The 17,658-nt window shown below is 45.5% G+C and overlaps 1 protein-coding gene and 1 long non-coding RNA gene across 7 annotated transcripts in view; one reads left to right on the forward strand and one right to left on the reverse strand.

The window, feature by feature from the left end:
• The window catches only part of POPDC2 (popeye domain cAMP effector 2), a 19,179-nt gene extending 3,789 nt beyond the window's left edge, over positions 1-15,390 (reverse strand). The window contains exons 1-3 of one of the 6 annotated variants that reach the window (XM_088658307.1): positions 14,499-15,390; positions 10,821-10,934; positions 4,455-4,840 (exon numbers count right to left, since the gene is read on the reverse strand). In XM_088658307.1, coding sequence (XP_088514433.1) covers positions 4,455-4,840; positions 10,821-10,934; positions 14,499-14,989 — 991 coding nt within the window. In that variant the 5' untranslated portion in view covers positions 14,990-15,390. Of the gene's footprint in view, positions 1-4,325; positions 4,846-10,820; positions 10,935-14,498 lie in introns of all 6 variants that reach the window. The other 5 variants (XM_035141164.3, XM_035141163.3, XM_035141162.3 and 2 more) reach the window with 5 other exon arrangements.
• A 171-nt stretch (positions 15,391-15,561) lies between these two features.
• On the forward strand, positions 15,562-16,923 carry LOC148683383 (uncharacterized). The gene is made up of 2 exons (XR_015947152.1): positions 15,562-15,690; positions 16,753-16,923. It is a non-coding gene; the product is annotated as an uncharacterized LOC148683383 (long non-coding RNA).
• Positions 16,924-17,658: the final 735 nt, after the last annotated feature.

Below are 17,658 nucleotides of genomic sequence, written 5' to 3' on the forward strand. Positions count from 1 at the left end.
AAGAACCATCAAGGAGAACCAAGGAAGGTGATGGTTGAGAGACTCTCTGCCAACCAGCAAATGGGTGAAGCCGCACCCTGAGCTGTGGATAGAGTTGTGATCTGGGGTGTGAAGAAGATGGGAGTATGTTTAACACAGCAAGCTGGAGGGGAGATCAGAGCACAATGTGGGCTAACAGGAGGCTGCAGTAATGGGCAAGATGAGATCCTCTTGGAGTGTAAAGCCAGATGGGTAGGGTATAAATAAAATTGTTGTTGTTGTTGTTGTTGTTGAACCTCTCCATCGTAGGCTCAGGTTGTATATACAGTGGTACCTCGATTTTCGAATGTCTCCATTGATTAACATTTTGGTTTATAAATGCAGAAGTCGCTTCTACGCATGTCCGGAAGTGTGTAGAAGCGACTTCTGGCGCCGCTCTGCCCATTTCCAAAATGTCCGCAGCGCCAGAAGTCACTTCTACGCATGTCCGGAAGTGCGTAGAAGCGACTTCTGGCGCTGCGAACATTTTTGAAATGGGCACAGCGGCATCAGAAGTCGCTTCTATGCATGTCCGGAAGTGCGTAGAAGTGACTTCTGGTGCCACGGCGCTGCTGATCCCGGATTTTTCAATCCAGAACTTGGCACCTATGCTCAGAAGTCGAACATGCCATGCGGCTTCCGCTCAGTGCAAGATCTGGAGGCCTAGCTGTCAGCTGTTGAGTCCTTGCTTTTCAAACGTTTCAGAACTCAAATGGTCTTCCGGAATGGATTGCATTTGAAAACCGAGGTACCACTGTATATGTAAATAAACTATATATCATAAAGACACCACAGTCTCTGCTTGACCCTGGACTCTTGCACCACTCAGAGATTAGGGTGGCATGAAACAGTACCTATGTGTCCAGTTATTATCAAGGAAACCAACAGTTCTGCCAGAACCATGTCTCAAACTACTGGTTCAGAAGGTTTCAATCATTTATGTCGCTGATAATATACCACCCTTTCCCTTCACAAACAGCCCATGTACCTACAGTGAAAGTTTATCATTTTATTGGTACTTTGGAGGTTACTAGAGCTAGGACAAAAGGTGTTAGCGGTTTTGCACCTCTGGTAAAAAACTTCCTAAAGGGGAATCCTATGGCGTATATCCCCATTTGCAAAGATTTGAAGAAGGATTGGCTGTGAAGAGAAGGAGAAACCCTGGGTTGCCTGAAGAAACACACACTAGGAATCTGCACTTGTCTTTCCTTCAACCTCACCCCAAGTGCTGTCTTTGCAGCTGCTGGCTGTTTTAGAGTGTTTAGCAAAGGAGAGTGTGCAATAAATGGCTCACCGGGGGGGTGAAGCCCCAAAGTAATGTTCTGCATGGGCAATGCAATGGGATGCACAAGATGGCTTCTGATGCTATCTTAAAAACCAATATTAGAACAGTAGTATAAAGCAACCAACAGTCAGCACAGAACGAAAAAGCCACAAAAATATTAATAATAACCGACGAAAGCCAGAGTGTAAAACACCGTTAATCAATTGACGCCAAAGACCTCGATAACATCGCAGCAAGACAAACAATTCTGAAAGATAATGTAATTAATGGCACCGGGAGAGAGTGCCATCACATGCATTTAAGAATATATGAAAACTCCTACTGGCCTTCCAAGTCCAGCATCCTATTCTCACAGTGGCCAGCCAGGTGCCTCTAGGACAGCGTTTCTCAACCGCTGTTCTGCGGCACACTAGTGTGCCGTGAGACGCTGGCTGATGTGCCGCGACGTGCAGCGACGAGAAGGGCGATTTGCATTGTCACGTGCCTGGCGGCCGCCAATAACCAGCGCTAACCCGCTGGAAAGGAAGCCGGCCGGGTCACGACGCAGGGCGAGCGCAGCTCTCAACAGCCACCACCACCGGAGGGTGGTTTTAGACAAACTTAAAGAAGCTGGCTGGATGAGCTCAACCTGAAACTTGCTGAGCAAAGGATTGTGCTGGCAGAGAAATCAGCGGCTTGTGAAGCCTTATTACAGGAGATTGTAACCAACACAGCAATTGGCAAGTGTTTCTTACAGTCATAATTATATAGTCAATATAGGGCGGCACAGAGTTAAATTTTTTAACTTTTTTAATGGTGGTGTGCCTCGTGATTTTTTTCATGGATCAAGTGTGCCTTGGCCCAAAAAAGGTTGAGAAACACTGCTCTAGGAAGCCTATAAGCCGAACTTGACTGCAACTGCGGAAACTTGCATTTGGAGGCATACTGCTTTGACAGTGGAAGGTTGCACGAGAGAGCAACCAAGACAATCTTTCTACTAGAACTAGCCTGGAAAGGATCTAAATAAGTGGTATTATTAGGGTCGCCATATCCCCCAAAATGAAAATCCTGACAAAGTTGTTGTCTTCTGGGGCGGCCGGGGCGGGGGGGGGGAGCTTGCCATATGTCTGGGTTTCCCAAGACATTTTGCCAATTTGGATGCCATTCTGCTGCCCAAATCCCAGTCGTATCTGGGAAAATGTATGGCATTCCTAGGTATCATCCAACTGCCCCCCTTGAATGGCCACTTTGTCCAACTATGATGTAAGAGGTCTTAGATGTGTTAAAAATTGGTGGCATCGAATGTGGGCTTCTTTACAAGGGTGACCTTCCTCAATGTTCTATGGTCTCTCTGCTCCCTCTTTCTGTCCATTTTCTGATTGGCTTCATTCCAGGAACATAGCTCTTTTCCTCTTTCAAGAGTTGGTAGCCATCCGGCATCCTTAGGCCCCGCCCATTACGCCAGACTCCCACAACACCTTACAAAACTTTCGCAGCTCACAAGAGCCTTAAAGTGAAACCACCAGGACCTGACAGCTTCCAACTTCTTATTTGATCCATAATATGATGGTTTCAACTCTTTCCAATACACAGATCTTCATCTCATCCTGGAATAGCCACTAGTCAGCCTGAAAATTTGTGTTCTACCCTTAAAAGTCCAGCTCATGAAACTGGCCTGGAAGATCTTTGTATAACTACCCCCTGGAGGCAGGGCTACTCTCTGGAGACTGTCTCAGAGCTTTTCCCGATTCCTTTTTCAGAGACCATTGTCAGACCCTCCAAGCGCCCCTATTTTCCAGGGGTGTCCCTGATTTTGAGAAGCCGTGCCGATTTCTGATTTGATCCTGGAATGTCCCAGTTTTCCTTAGGATGTCCCTATTTTCATTGGAGAAATGTTGGAAGGTATGGAGTTATCCGACCCCCCAAGCCATCTGAAGACAATACTGTATAGGGAGGTTTTAAAAAAACAAAACAAAACATTTTTAAAATGTTTTTATATATGTTAGGAGCTGCCCAGAGTTGCTGGGGCAACCCAGTAAGATATGTAGGGTATAAATAGTAAAATTATCATTATGGAATGGGATGTCCCTATTTTCATCAGATAAATGTTGGAGGATATGCATTGTTATGGTAGGAAATTGAGGAAGGTAGAATATAGAATTTACCCCTCTGACAGGTTAGTCCAGTTAGGGTTATGTGGCTGGGTTATTTATCACCAAAAGCTTCAGGTCCTAATCTGCAGCTTCTTTAACTGGCTTCGAAAGCTAATGCTGAACCCACATATCTACCCTAGCAAGTATAACATCCAGGCAGGCCTGAGGCTCAAACCTCACATTTAAGCTGCTTGGATCGGGGCTACTTGTCAGGGAGGAGGGCTGCACTGAGGAGGAATGGTGGGAGCCTCCCCCTCCCCCTGCTCCTGAATCTTCCTAGAAGCAGGAGGACAGTATAGATTTGGAATAGTGGTTTGCAGAGGGGCATAGTTCAGAAGGCAGAAGCTGGGAAATACTGGATGGGGAACAGCTAGCAGAAGAAACACTAGAAGAGAGAGAGTTAACAGATTCACAGTCTCTGGACAGCATTCACCCCCCTTCTCCAAGGACATGGAGAGCTCAGAAAATGTTAGAACCAAAAAAGCAGAGGTTACAAGCTCAGGTTACAAGACGTAGGAGTGGCTTAGATTAGTAGGGTCAAAGGGGGGGGGAGTAACCCTTAATTGGTAGCACCGCCATTTCTAGGAGCCATGTTCTTTGTTCTCTCACTGTGATTATTAACGATTCTAACTGGTAAGATGCTCCTTTCGTTTGATCTTTTGTTACTGTCATGGGGGAGGAAGCCAATTCCCCAAAGCCTAACTACTTCATGCTGTAAGGAGGACTCAGACTAGCCTTTTGGAGCAAATGAACTATGAGTCTAGATGTGCGTCCTTCACATCCTGCAAGGAAAACCAGCACAATGGTGTGCACAGCATGCTGGACATATCAAACACCACCTCCCAGCACACACAGTTGTGTTTCTTCCTAACGTCACAAAGAGTACTTACTTACACAGGGTGATGTGTGCCCATGTTAGAAGTGCCCTCACTTCATATATTCCCCTTCGCTCAAATAGTCCATAAAGGACCCTGTCAACTCAGCAAAATCTTCCACTACAAGACTGGTAGAATCCTCACCAGACAGGTCACTGTCAGGCCGAGGTCTCCTGAGATGGGCAGGAGGGGCAGGAGGAGACACAGTGCAAGGGGCCGCAGGAGCTGTCTGGACAAAAGTGGGCGAATGGCCCAAAGGCGCTGCTGGACCCTCGCTTTCCTCTGGTTCTTTCTCCACCTCCATGTCGGAAGAGGCAGGTCCCAGGACATGGTAGAGGCTGGGAAGGCGGATGTCAAACCGCAAGCCGAATTTAGCAAAAAACTTTTCATTCAGGGCATATAGTTTCTCTGAGATGTCAAAGCCGAGGAGAACTGAGAAGAGGCGGGCAATATAGCGGTCCTTTGCCAGGAGCAAGTAGAGATCCTTCCTTTGCCAAGTGATGAAGCTACAGTCAGTCTCTGCTGTCAGTGTTACCTGCAGAGGGAAGGAGAGAGGAGAGATGGCTAGCTCAGGCCTTTGTATCTAGTGTAAAAAAAAGTCACCATGCTGTCCGAATTTCTGCTGCAATACTGTCCCCAGCACAAAAATATGTATGAGGGCTCCAGATTAATGAGAGGATGTTTATACTGCTTTTAAATTCAAATATCTTTGGAAAGGAGATTTTGCAGTAAATATGCCTGGGAAAGTTTGTACTGTACTCAGGGGCGTAGCAAGGGGGGGTGATGGGAGCGGTGCGCCCCAGGTTCCACTCTGGGGGGGCGACACTCGGCGCCCCCCCCCATAAGTGAGCATCCATGCCCGTTAAAACGCCTCGCTCGGCAGCTGGCTGCTCGCTCACTTGCTCGGCCGGCACACACTTTGCTTCTTCCTGCTGGGGCGGAGGCAAGGGGCGGGCCAGAGAGGGGCGCCTGCCCCTCACCTCTGCCCCAGCAGGAAAAAGCAAAGCACGTGCCGAGCAGATGAGTGAACAAGCTGCAGAGCGAGGCTATTTAAAAAAACCTCGCTCCACAGCTTGCTCGCGGTTTGCCGGCGGCATGATCCCGCCGGTGCTGGAGCAGCGCCGCCAGCAACCCGCTCCGTAGCACGCTTTGCTTCTTCCTGCTGGGGCGGAGGCTAGGGGCGGGCCAGAGAGGGGCGTCAGTGTGCTGCGTGGCAACGCCCCGCCCCCCGATACACACCCTCGGTGCCGCCCCGGGTGCCGGAGCGGCTTCCTTCGCGCCTGACTGTACTGTAGGAGTGGTTTTGACTATAAAACGCCTTAGTACCTGAAGGATAACCTCGTCTCATATGTATCTACCTGTGCCCCATGATTATCAGCTGAGGCTCTTCTTCAAGTATCCTAACAATCAGATATAAGGGAGATGTTGACACAGAAGAGGACCTTTTTAACAGTGACACACAAATGCACACTACTGTGGAATGTTCTCCCCGAAGAGGCTTACCTGTCATCGACCGTAATGTATTTTTGGTGCCAGGTGAAGTTCTTTTTATTTTCAGAGTCTTTAAAAATTACTTAAAATTATGAAATAGTGGATATTAACATTTTAATCTCTGAATCTCACCGTGATTTTAGGAGATGTTTTGACATCACAAAGATGCTCCCTGCTGCTCTGCAAATAGCTACACAAAAATCCTAAAACCCATAACAAATTATGTTCGAGCAGAGTTCATACATGCAAGTTTCAACCACAGCTTGGTAATTTGTGGCTGAACTGTATGTACAAACTCTGCTCGGACATAATTTCTTACGGTTTTTAGGGTTTTGGGTAGGCGTTTTCTTAGATTCGCAATTATAAGTTGTTTAATTTGTTTATTGGCAATAGAAGTTTGGTGATGAGGCCTCCAATAAATGCAATAAATAACATTTGCCTCCACTGTGTGTGTTATGCTTGCACAGGCGTAAATAAAGCAAATATCGCAAACCACCATAAGGTGCCAATTCTGTCTGATACCCAACAACACTGTTCCTGTATTTACCTGAAATCATTTAAACGAGAGCTGCTTCTTTTGTTTTTACAGGTTTGGGAAAATGTAAAACTCTGGCAAGAGAGAAAAGGTGTCTGTTTCCCCAGACTTTTAAAATGTACACAGGATTTCATTCACTGGAGTGGGTAAATGAGACGCTGGCATGTGGACGATGGCAAGAACTCAGCCACATTACCCTAGAGGCCTCCCTAGGTCCAGGAATCTCCTTGGCCAAGGCCCAAGGAATGGTGGCTTGGGAAGTAGAACATGGACAGGCGACACGGCATGTCCTTGAGTCTCATATTTAATGCTGCTGCCAAGCAAGCAGTTGTTTAGGCCTCCTCACTGAGGGGAGCCAGAATAGGATAGCTTTCCTAAGGGAGGTCTGAAAGACTTCAGGGGATGAGAAACCCATTTTACGAGCAGCATTTTCCAGCCCATTAGAAAACTTGGTGAGTTTATATTGAAGTCATACAATGTTATTCCAATGAAATAAAAATCAGGTTTTTGCTGTTTACTACAAGAAACGCAGTTTCTTGTACAGTAGTAGGGAAAAAGGATGCACTTTTAAGGGAAGCAAGAGGAATGCTACCATGCTTATTTCCTTGATATAGCCTCAGGCTTTAAAAATAATCTAATACTTCAAGGAAATTTCAGGCAGTTTACAAGCTCGAGGGCAAAATTAGAGCTGTGACAAGCTGCCAAACTGTCTCCCCGTTTTTTAAACACACACACACACACACACGTTCATTATGAGCATTAAAATATCCAGACGGGAATGGGTTAAATTGTGTGTGTGTGTGTGTGTGTGTGTGTGTGTGTGTGTGTGTGTGTGTGTGTAGGGCAGTTTTAAGCATATGCAGCGCCAGGGTGCAAAGATCCGCCCAGCGCCCCACCCCCAGGTTGCCCAGTTGTTGACCTTTTTTTAGTGGGGAGGGACCCCAAAGTTATTGACCTTTTTTAGGGTGGGCCAGAAAGGCATGCACGGCAGAGCCGGAGGGGGTGGGCAAGCAGAGCCCAGTGCAACAACAGTCGAGCCCAAGGTGGTGGCAGTGACTGAGTGAAGCTGGGCGCATCATGTGAGTAGCGTGCGCTGGGCGGGCCTCTCAACAGCCTGCCAATCCTGGCCAGCTGCCTCAGCGCCTCGCTCGCCTGCAGCAGAAGACCTGCAGCATCCCGACAAGCTCTGCTCCGCTCAGCAGCGGTTGTTGGCTCTTCCCAATCCCCGGACTCCAAATCTCGGCCCCGGACTCTTGGCTTGGCGCCCCTGAGAGGCTGGCGCCCGGGTCCCCTGCACCCCTAGCACCTATGGGTCGGATGACCGTGTGTGTGTGTGTGTGTGTGTGTGTGTGTGTGTGTGACACAACTAAACAAGTTCTTCAGAGCCTCCTGCGACGGACCTCCCCTCGAACTCTCAAATTCCCCCTGTTGTCTTTTATTTCTCTGTGGTGAAGAGCGGGACTCTCTTAAACTCCCTTCTATACCAGACTCTTGAGGTCCGCCTAAAATAGGAATCTCCCCTTTCTCTAGGGGTCTTTCAACAACAAGGGTACACCTATCCAGCTAACGTGGCCAGTTTCAGGCTGGGCTCTGGGTTACTAGGAATAAAGCTCCTTTTGCCTCACGTCCAGGGCTTCCTTTGCCTAGGGGTCCCCCTGTTACTGTTACCTCAGCACACAGGGCAACAATATGGCACTCCTGAGCTTTTTCGTCCCTGCACCCCTCTTTTGGCTGACTCCAGGACCTGACTTATCACCCTGTAAGTCTTAGTGTCCCTTTCTTCGAGTTCACCACCTTTTGAGCCTGCCCGCCTTGCTGGATCAAACAGACGACGATATTTCTTAGCACAATAAGACCTAAGCTTTATTTATTATATAACATAACCTTTTCAGTATTTCATTTGTTTACAGCTTACCTTCCAAGTCCCGGACTGCAGAATCCGGGACCGGCAGCCGTGTGACACTGGAAGTTGCATCGACGTAACTTCCGGTGTCGCTTTGCCCTTCTATGGGCACCAAAAATGGCCGCTGCCGGCTTCGAAAGTCGCTTGTACGCATGTCAGGAAGTGCGTCGGCGCAACTTCCGGTGTTGCTCCGCCCATCTATGGGCACCAAAAATGGCCGCCGCCGACACCGGAAGTCGCGTCTATGCACTTCCGGACATGCATAGATGCGACTTTTGAAGCCGGCGGTGGCCATTTTGGTGCCCATAGAAGGGCAAATCGGAAAGAAACAAATAGCCGCCGGCAGGAGATAATAATGGAGAAAAACGGGAGACGAAGTGATACGGGGGACCACCGGGAAAAGGTAAGTAAAAACGGGGGTTTCCCGGGGAAAATGGGGTACTTGGCAGCTATGGTTTACAGTATGCTTTCTTCATTCAGATGTATAACTGTAATTCCTACTTGTCCCTACCTAACCACCACTATCCTGGCCCCACACCCTCTGCTTCCAGTCACTACTCTCCCCCGCCCTCTCCTCCTGACCAACTGCGGCTGCTGCCTCCTTTTAAAGAGCGGAATGTCCCGCCTCTCTGCAGCCAACTGTCACTCTAACGGAGTGAGTGTAACTTAACTCTTAACATCCTGGAGAACTTCCTAAACCAGACCAATCCGTCACACCTCCCATGCATGGCTGTTTTTTAAATTTAAAAAGGAAAAAGGAAATTGAGGAAATATAACGTATGCCACTTTTTAGTTTCGGCGGCAATAAAACAGTACAGAACGTACGAAAGAAGTATGATATCTGCGATGTTGAGCCAATGAATTTGGAAAAAGGCAAGCATCAAAGAACATTGCAGTCTATGCCTTCACAGACAGCTAAGACTTGAAGCATCCTGGACAGGGCCCAAATTTGCCACCTCCTCTCTTCCTAAAACTGTGCACCATATCTTATCTATATTCCCCCTTAACTTTTGTAGCACAGCTATTCCATGAAGACATTCGCCTCTGAGGCAGCTGCTGGGCACTCCATACAGGAATGGATATTTGAGATTTTTCCACAGCTTGTCACTGTGCGTTCTATTTTAAAGCTTCCTCTGCAGGGCATCGCAGTCCCATTGAGTATAGTGAACAATCCATTTATCAGCCCAGACGACAAAACTTTTACCGTGTCACAGATCCTGACTCTGAATTCTTAAAAGGATCTCAGACACAGTGCGGCACCATTCATTCCAAACATTTATGCAGGAATTGTACTTGGGCGATTTGGAGAGAGGTTACGGAGTGTTTTACAATCATTTTTTGATAGAGCAATCTTATGGTGTGTGGAGTTGTCTAGTGTTAAAAATACTGTGACATGGATGTCCCATAATAATGAAGACCTTGATCCCAAAGTCAGCTTTCCTCTGGAATGTCACGGCCATTTCAAACATATACAGCTAGTCTTAAGAGAATTTAAAGGCAAGTTGAACCCAGGAGACCTCAGCTTTGAATCCCGACACTTGGGCTTCACCTATCTCCAGTTGCTTTTGGTGAGATCCAAACAGCTATTTTAAGCATCCCCAGTTTGGATTTTCACCTTTCTTTTGTTTAACGGCAGATCTCCATATATCATCACAGACACTGCTTTTGAAAGTCTCCTTGCTTTCAAAGTACAGTCGTACCTCAGCTCCTGAATGCGTTGGGAGTCCAACATTCCAGCTCCCGAATGATCGAAAACTGGAAGTGAGTGTTCCAGTTTTCGAATGTTATTTTGGAAACCGAACGTCTAACGGGGATTCCGTGGCATCCGATTGGCTGCAGGAGCTTTCTGCAGCCAATCAGAAGCAGCGCTTTGGTTTCCAAACGTTTCAGAAGTCGAACAGACCTCCGGAATGGATTCTGTTCGATTTCCGAGGTACGACTTGTATGCAGCTTGCTATGTGGCATCAGTGGAGGAGAGGTTGGATTACTAAGAAACATAAGCGCAAAGGTTTATTGAGTGCATGAAATGACTAGAGCAGTTCTTTGGACCCCAGCCTCTATTATTACCTCAAGGAACTAAACAACTACGGTCAAACCTCAGCTCCTGAACAGCTCCATTTTCGAACGATTCGGCTCCCGAATGCTGAAAACCCGAATGCTGAAAACATTTCTTGGAAGCCGAACATCCGACACGGCTTCTGCTGAGTGCAGGAAGATTTTGCAACCAATCAGAAGCTGTGATTCAGTTGTCAAACGTTTCGGAAGCCGAACGGGCTTCTGGGACGGATTACGTTTGACAACCGAGGTTTGACTGTATCTGACTTTTATATGGCATCTGAAGGCAGCCCTGAATAGGGAAGTTTTTAATGTTTGATGTCTTACTGTGTTTTAATTTGTTGAAGTTGCCCAGAGTGGCTGAGGCAATCCAGTCAGATGGGGGGCATGTAAATAAGTTGTTCTTGTTGTTATATGATTCTGACCAAGAAAGTAAACAAACAATCAAACACCACCACACACAACACACACAATCTCAAAAAACCCCAAAGATGCACAAAACTACCAGGCAATTGTGTTCTGTGAGGTTACCTGAAATGTTCCCTCTTCAGAAGGGGGCAGTGATTCCCACTCAGGGGAATCCAGGAATTGATATGGGAAGACATAATGTAGAAATTGTCCATCCTGGCTTACTATAACCCTAATTGGGGCAGGGGGAAGGAAAAAGACATATTTTAAAGCAGATTAATTTTTTAAAAAAATTATTCCCAGAGTTTATACAATGCATTATAATACCTGCCCCCACCCCAAGGTGGATCACAACAGAAATTACTCTTACGCCACTGGCCTCGCATCTGACGGTAGGGGCACCTGGAAAACGGTCTGGCAGGTATATGTGGGAGCAGCTAGGTGGTCCTCATGCTGTTGTGCAAACATTCTTTAAAAATATGTATTTATTTATTGCATTCACATCCCACCTTTCCATTAAGGCAGTCAAGGCAGTTTAGAATATAAAATATTAACCTATCATAACAAATGCATACCCTCCAACACTTCTCCAATGAAAATAGGGACATCCTATGCAATAATAATAATAATAGTAATAATAATAATAATAATAATAATAATAATAATAATAATAATAATTTTACTATTTATACCCCACCCATCTGACTGGGTTGCTCCAGCCACTTTGGGCGGCTTCCAACGTATATAAAAACATAACAAAACATTAAACATTATATTAAAAAAAACTTCCCTATACAGGGTTGCCTTCAGATGTCTTCTAAAGTTTGCATAGTTACATATCTCCTTGGCTCAGGGGCCGGAAAACTCCATACCCTCCAACATTTCTCCAATGGAAATAGGGACGTCCTGGTACAAGATATTATCAGGCCAACTTCAGGAGCTGATAGGCATTTGGTTCATGGCCTGAGTTTCTCTGGCCATTTAAGACCATACGCGTCTTAAATAGCTCCGGAGTGGCTCAGTGGGATGAGGGTGCCCCGACATGTCTCTCAGGGTTGTAAAAGCAGAAAGAGATGGCAAAGAGCTTCAAAAGAACCACTCCAAACGGAGCGAATGCTTTTCGACATGAGTTGCGCAGCAAAATATCACTTGATAAAGAAAGGAATTGAAATCTGGTTTGCATAAAACTCCAAAAAAGGCCAAAAGAAACCCCAGGAGGCCTATTATAAGCAGCACATGTCTACAGCACAGGATAGACAGCGATATTTTGCATCAGCGAACAGGCAGAGGAGAGCCTCTGTTGCAGTAGCTCAAGTTCCGCTAGGCAATTGCATCATTATCACCATCATTATTTAATACAGTATCGTCTATATACAGGACATTTTACAAGATTAAAGGCTGCATTGAGAATTGTGTGATAATGGCAATTACTATTCTATACAGGTAAAACTCGGAAAATTAGAACATCGTCGAAAAGTGCATTTATTTCAGTAATGCAACTTATTTTTTTTATTTTTATTTTTATTTTTACAAATGCTTTCTTTTGGAAATTCCACAGTAAGAAAACAAATAGTTACAATAATACAAAAATAAACATCACTTTACATTTCATTAATTACATTCCATTTATAACGACAAATAATTACAATGACACCAAATAAAGGCTTGACATATCTTGCTTTGCATGTCATGCATCTATCTCATATCTTGGTTTCACCTTTCAAGTTGCATTACTGAAATAAATGCACTTTTCAACGATATTCTAATTTTCCAAGTTTCACCTGTATTATTCTATATTTATACACCCCCTTTCCCTCCTGATGGGACAGTATGGTCTTTGGTGCAAAAACTGGCTATGGACTCTTCATTTCTGATTATCTAAGCAAGTTTCAGGCTCTATACCAAGAAACATGTCTCTATTTTGTTTTTGTTGTTGTTGGGAGCTTTTGATGGGATACAAAAGCAGGAAGAGAATGGAACTATAGCTCAGTGGCCAGTACAGATTGCAAATCCCCTTCCCACCCATTGTACGGCCATCTTTAATTCCTCCAGGTTGTGACAACTGCAAAAGAGTCTCCAAATTCTGCATCACAGCATAAACTAAAAAAAAGTCAACAAGTCAAGCAAACCAGGTAAAACCTGGCCCACGGTAGAAATATTTTTTTCTTTTTTTAATGTAAAATTCCAGACCCCTTGACTGTGGAACACTTCAGACTTAACCAACATATGACAATGAAGAAAAGAACGAAATAGTTACAACCTAGTTAACTGTTCCCCACCATACAAACAAACCCTGAACCAACCTTCAGCTGCCACATTTAAAGCTTGTATTATTATTTTTTAGCCCTTTCGGAAGGGGAAGCATCATTGTTGTTTGCCAGCTGCTTTATCTGCTTTGTCAGGTAACCTTACCTGAAAACGAGGATTCACTTCCGAGGAGCCATGACTTTAATTTTACAGTACACCTATCTCCCTAAATGCTGAGGGCCAAATTACATTACTGCAGAGCCATGTGCAACTTTAGCTCAACAGCCACTTCTCTACTGCAACGCATCCTCAGGAGGAGACAATTTGCAACAGAAAAGCATCGTGGATTGGGTTCTTAAGCCCTCGCTCTCCTTCCCCTTTTCCCATGGATGTCCATGTTTAGAAGGTAAAAAAAAGGTAAAGCTGGGATGCACAACTTCAGCATAAAAGCTGGGACTTCAGACCCTCCAAGTGTCCCTATTTTCCAGGGACAGTCCCGGATTTAGAGAAGCTGTCCCTGTTTCTGATTTGATCCCAGAATGTCCTGCTTTTCCTTAGAATGTCCCTATTTCCATCGGAGAAATGCTGGAGGGTACGGAGTTATGTGACCCTCCCTGAGCCAAGGAGATAAGTAACTATACAACCTTTAGAAGACATCTGAAGGCATAGGGAAGTTTTTAAGTGTTTACTTTTTTATTGCGTTTTTTACATATGTTGGAATCTGCCCAGAGTGGCTGGGGCAACCCAATCAGAAAGGCAGAGTATGAATAATAAAATTATTATTATGGAATAAAGGTAAAGGTAAAGGGGCCCCTGACCATCAGGTCCAGTCGTGTCCGACTCTGGGGTTGCGGCGCTCATCTCGCTCTATAGGCCGAGGAAGCCGTGTTTGTCATGTGGCCAGGTCATGTGGCCAGCATGACAAAGCTGCTTCTGGCGAACCAGAGCAGCGCACAGAAACGCTGTTTACCTTCCCGCCGGAGTGGTCCCTATTTATCTACTTGCACCTTAATGTGCTTTCGAACTGCTAGGTGGGCAGGAGCTGGGACCGAGCAACGGGAGCTCACCCCGATGCAGGGATTCGAACCGCCGACCTTCTGATCAGCAAGCCCTAGACTCTGTGGTTTAACCCACAGCGCCACCTGGCTCCCGTATTATTATGGAATAGGACGTCCCTATTTTCTTTGGATAAATGTTGGAGGGTATGGGATGGAATGCTTCTTCATACAAACACACAAAAGGAGCCCTCCATAAAGAAAACTAAACGTCAGAGAGGAAGTTATAACCTAGTCTTCTCAATGTGATACAAGGTCTTTTTGAAAAAAATGACAAAAACTCCATCACATGAGTTGAGTTCTCAAATGCAGAGTAAAGTGATACAGCCGAGACAAAGGTTTTACCATCTGTGTGAGAACTCAGCCAGAAGAAACTCAGAGTATGCATGGGTTTGTTTCCTTTTCATGCCACTCCATCTATTTTTCAAAAGCACCAGTTGGGTCAATTTTCTAATGCCAAGAAAAAAATATTGTCAGGGTAAGTTGAGGCCTACCTGCCAGACAACAAGAATGACAGACGATCAATTGACGTCTTGCCCTCCACAGCATAGGTCTGGTCTTTGGCCAGTGGCAAAACCTGTTCCTCGCAACACTTGACAATTTCTTTGTAGACCTGAGGTGGCACTTGCAGAGGCTGGCACACTTGCTTGTAGAGCATGTCGAATTCTTCAGGGAGGGCGTGTTGACGGAGTTGGTAAACTAGGTGAGCCAACTGAAGCAAACAGGTCAGAACTAAGAGCATGTTCCAAGTGAAGATGTCTAGTCCACAAGCATCTAGCCAGCCCCAGAGCACATCACAGAAGAAGCCAATGGCCAATAAGGCAAAGATGAAGATGGAGCCAACCGTTCCACTTCCTCCCATGAATCCCAGGAGGAGGAAGAAACCAGCAAGGTGATACATTGGTCCTTCCATAGAGTGCTTCCATCCCTCACATAAAATTGGGTAGAAAACAATCCGATCCAAGAGGGTGCTGTTTGAACTCATTTTCTTTGTCTCCTAACCTCTGCACCAATATGTCTTGAAAAATTATACTGGAGAACTTGTAAAACCAGTTCCTAGAACTGGAGCTGAACAGTACCGGTAGTGATGTCTTAGAGGAACATTGTCAAAATTATTAATGTGTTTGCACCAAAAAAACCCCAGCAACCCCTTCCCACGAAGTGGAAGACCCAAATGTGGTTTGCAGGAGTCCAGTATCATACCAATCGGCTGCACCAACTTGCAAAAGCACCAGAAATTCAATCTCGAAGGAAGCGACGCCTTTCAGTTTGATAACTCCTTGGAAAAAGAGCTGGGGAGAGTTGCCTGCGGCTTCCTCCCTTGCCGGCCGTGTGAGAAAATGAAAATAGACTCGGTGAAAGAGCAGCAGCCAGGGCAAAAGGGGCGGGGAAGGGAGAAGCAGAGGGTACTTGTGTTTAATTTGGAATGTATAGCACCCTGCCATGGAAGGAAGAGCAACCCCGAATAGATAACCATGTTTGGAATTGAAATCCAAGAAGCAAAGGCTGAGAGGCGAAGAGAGGCCAGCCAGGCGTTTGCCACTTAACATAACCCAGAGAACTAGATTACACATAGTATTGTCTGTTCCCAGAGGTTGCTTGGAGGAACAAATTCCGTCTCATATCACAAGGTGGGGGGAGAGATTTCCTCTATCATGAATTGCAAGCCACAGAAAACAAGATAAGGTAGGATTTTAGGAAGGGGTGTGTGTGTTGGCTGTAGACCACAGTATCCAAAGGAAGTGGCGACAGCTGGGATTTTATAAAATTAGACAGAAGCTGTGGATCAGAGTCTGGTTGAACAAGCTGCAATATTCTGAGGCTGCAAATTTTATAAATGATTCAGACAGAAGACTAGAGTGGTCAACGAAGGAAGTTTGCTTGACCTTTAACAGTGATCTATCAAAAGAACAGCTGCTTTGTGTTCCCATTTCTTGCTTGGTGTTCCCTAGAACTACTTCCCTCCAGTGGTGGAACGCTTTGATTCCTATTTTTCAGCCACTAGAATGACACAACAGACATTCCAGGCAGTGGAGCAGACTGTCCACTTTTAAAATTATGCTACTGATCTTAAAGCCACCATTGTGCTGGGTCTGACTGCAGAGAAAGGGAGTACGGCAGAGCTTTCCAAATTTGTGTTGTGACATTTTAGTGTGTCGGCTTTAGTGTGTCGCGAGAATGCTCCCGGCGCTCCTCCCGGGGCTGGAAATGGGTATTTTAACCAACTGAAACATGTCTAATAAGTGTGTCGCTGACATAAAAAGTTTGGAAAACTCTGGGAGTACAGGGGGTCTGAGGGGCACAAGCGTTCCTGTCTTTCTCAGTGAGATAGGAAGACCATGTTGACAGCTGAGCTGCTATCACAAAGCAATGTCAGACAAGCCTTACCTTACATTATCAATATACCAGTAGTTTTTCTGAGCAGGAATGTGAGCAGATTTACTGTGTTTCTCCGAAAATAAGACACCGTCTTATATTTATTTTTCCTCCAAAAAACACACTATGGCTTATTTTCAGGGGATGTCTTATTTTTGCCGTGGCCGGCATTGCTGCTGCGCCTATCACTATGTCTTATTTTTGGGGTATGGCTGATATTCCTTGAATGCTTAAAAATCCTGCTACGTCTTATTTTGGAGAAACAGGGTATGTGTAAATACTGCATTGGGCAGGCAGGGGGGGGGAACTGAAGGAGATGGAATTTATTCCATTCAAAATGGAGTAAAATATAGTCTTTTCCCTTTGTTTCAGAATAGAGTGATCCCCAAGAAAACAGAAGCTAGCCGTCGTACTATAAGGCATTTTCATTTAGGATTTTATGTGAAGTGGAAAGAACTATCAGGCAACAAGGAACCCAAGATTAAGATGGTATTCAGACTTCAAATCACCCTATAAAACTCGCAGAGTAAAACTTATCTCACACATCTGAGCAGATTAACAGTGTGGTATACTTCACATTTTTCTTGGCTTCCTTGAAAAAAATTGGCAGTATGCAATGATTGGAGTTTTAAGAGTTTGAAATGCAAAACAATGTCCTAAAGAAATTATGGTTGGAGCACACCTTAAAAGATAATCGTTGTGTGTCACCGAATAGAACACCATATAGAACATATCAGTTTGACCCTTTCATCAAGAGGGACAAGAGACACCTTACACCAGGCATCCCCAAACTGCGGCCCTCCAGATGTTTTGGCCTACAACTCCCATGATCCCTAGCTAACAGGACCAGTGGTCGGGGAAGATGGGAATTGTAGTCCAAAACATCTGGAGGGCCAAAGTTTGGGGATGCCTGCCTTATACACTGCAATATAACATGTCCTTGCAGATTAAGTTATCCAAAGGTTTGGGTGCAAAGATCTCAATCTTCTCAGAACATCTGAAGTGTGTTTAATCTTGCATGGCCTCCTTGGGAACAGGTATGTAGGGCCCAATTCAAAGTGCTAGTGCTGACCAATGAAGCCTGACATGACTCAAGACAATACCTGAAGGACAAACCTCTTCCCACACGAACCGACCCAGACCCTGCACTTCTCATCCGAGGCTCTTCTCTGTGTCCCCCTCCCTGACATAGCTGTCAAGTTTTCTCTTTTCTTGCGATGAAGCCTATTCAGCATAAGGGAATTTCCCTTCAAAAAGGGGAGAACTTGACAGCTATGC

This window comes from Zootoca vivipara, chromosome 15 (genome assembly GCF_965207765.1).
Source record: "Zootoca vivipara chromosome 15, rZooViv2.hap1.1, whole genome shotgun sequence".
NCBI lineage: Eukaryota > Metazoa > Chordata > Lepidosauria > Squamata > Lacertidae > Zootoca > Zootoca vivipara.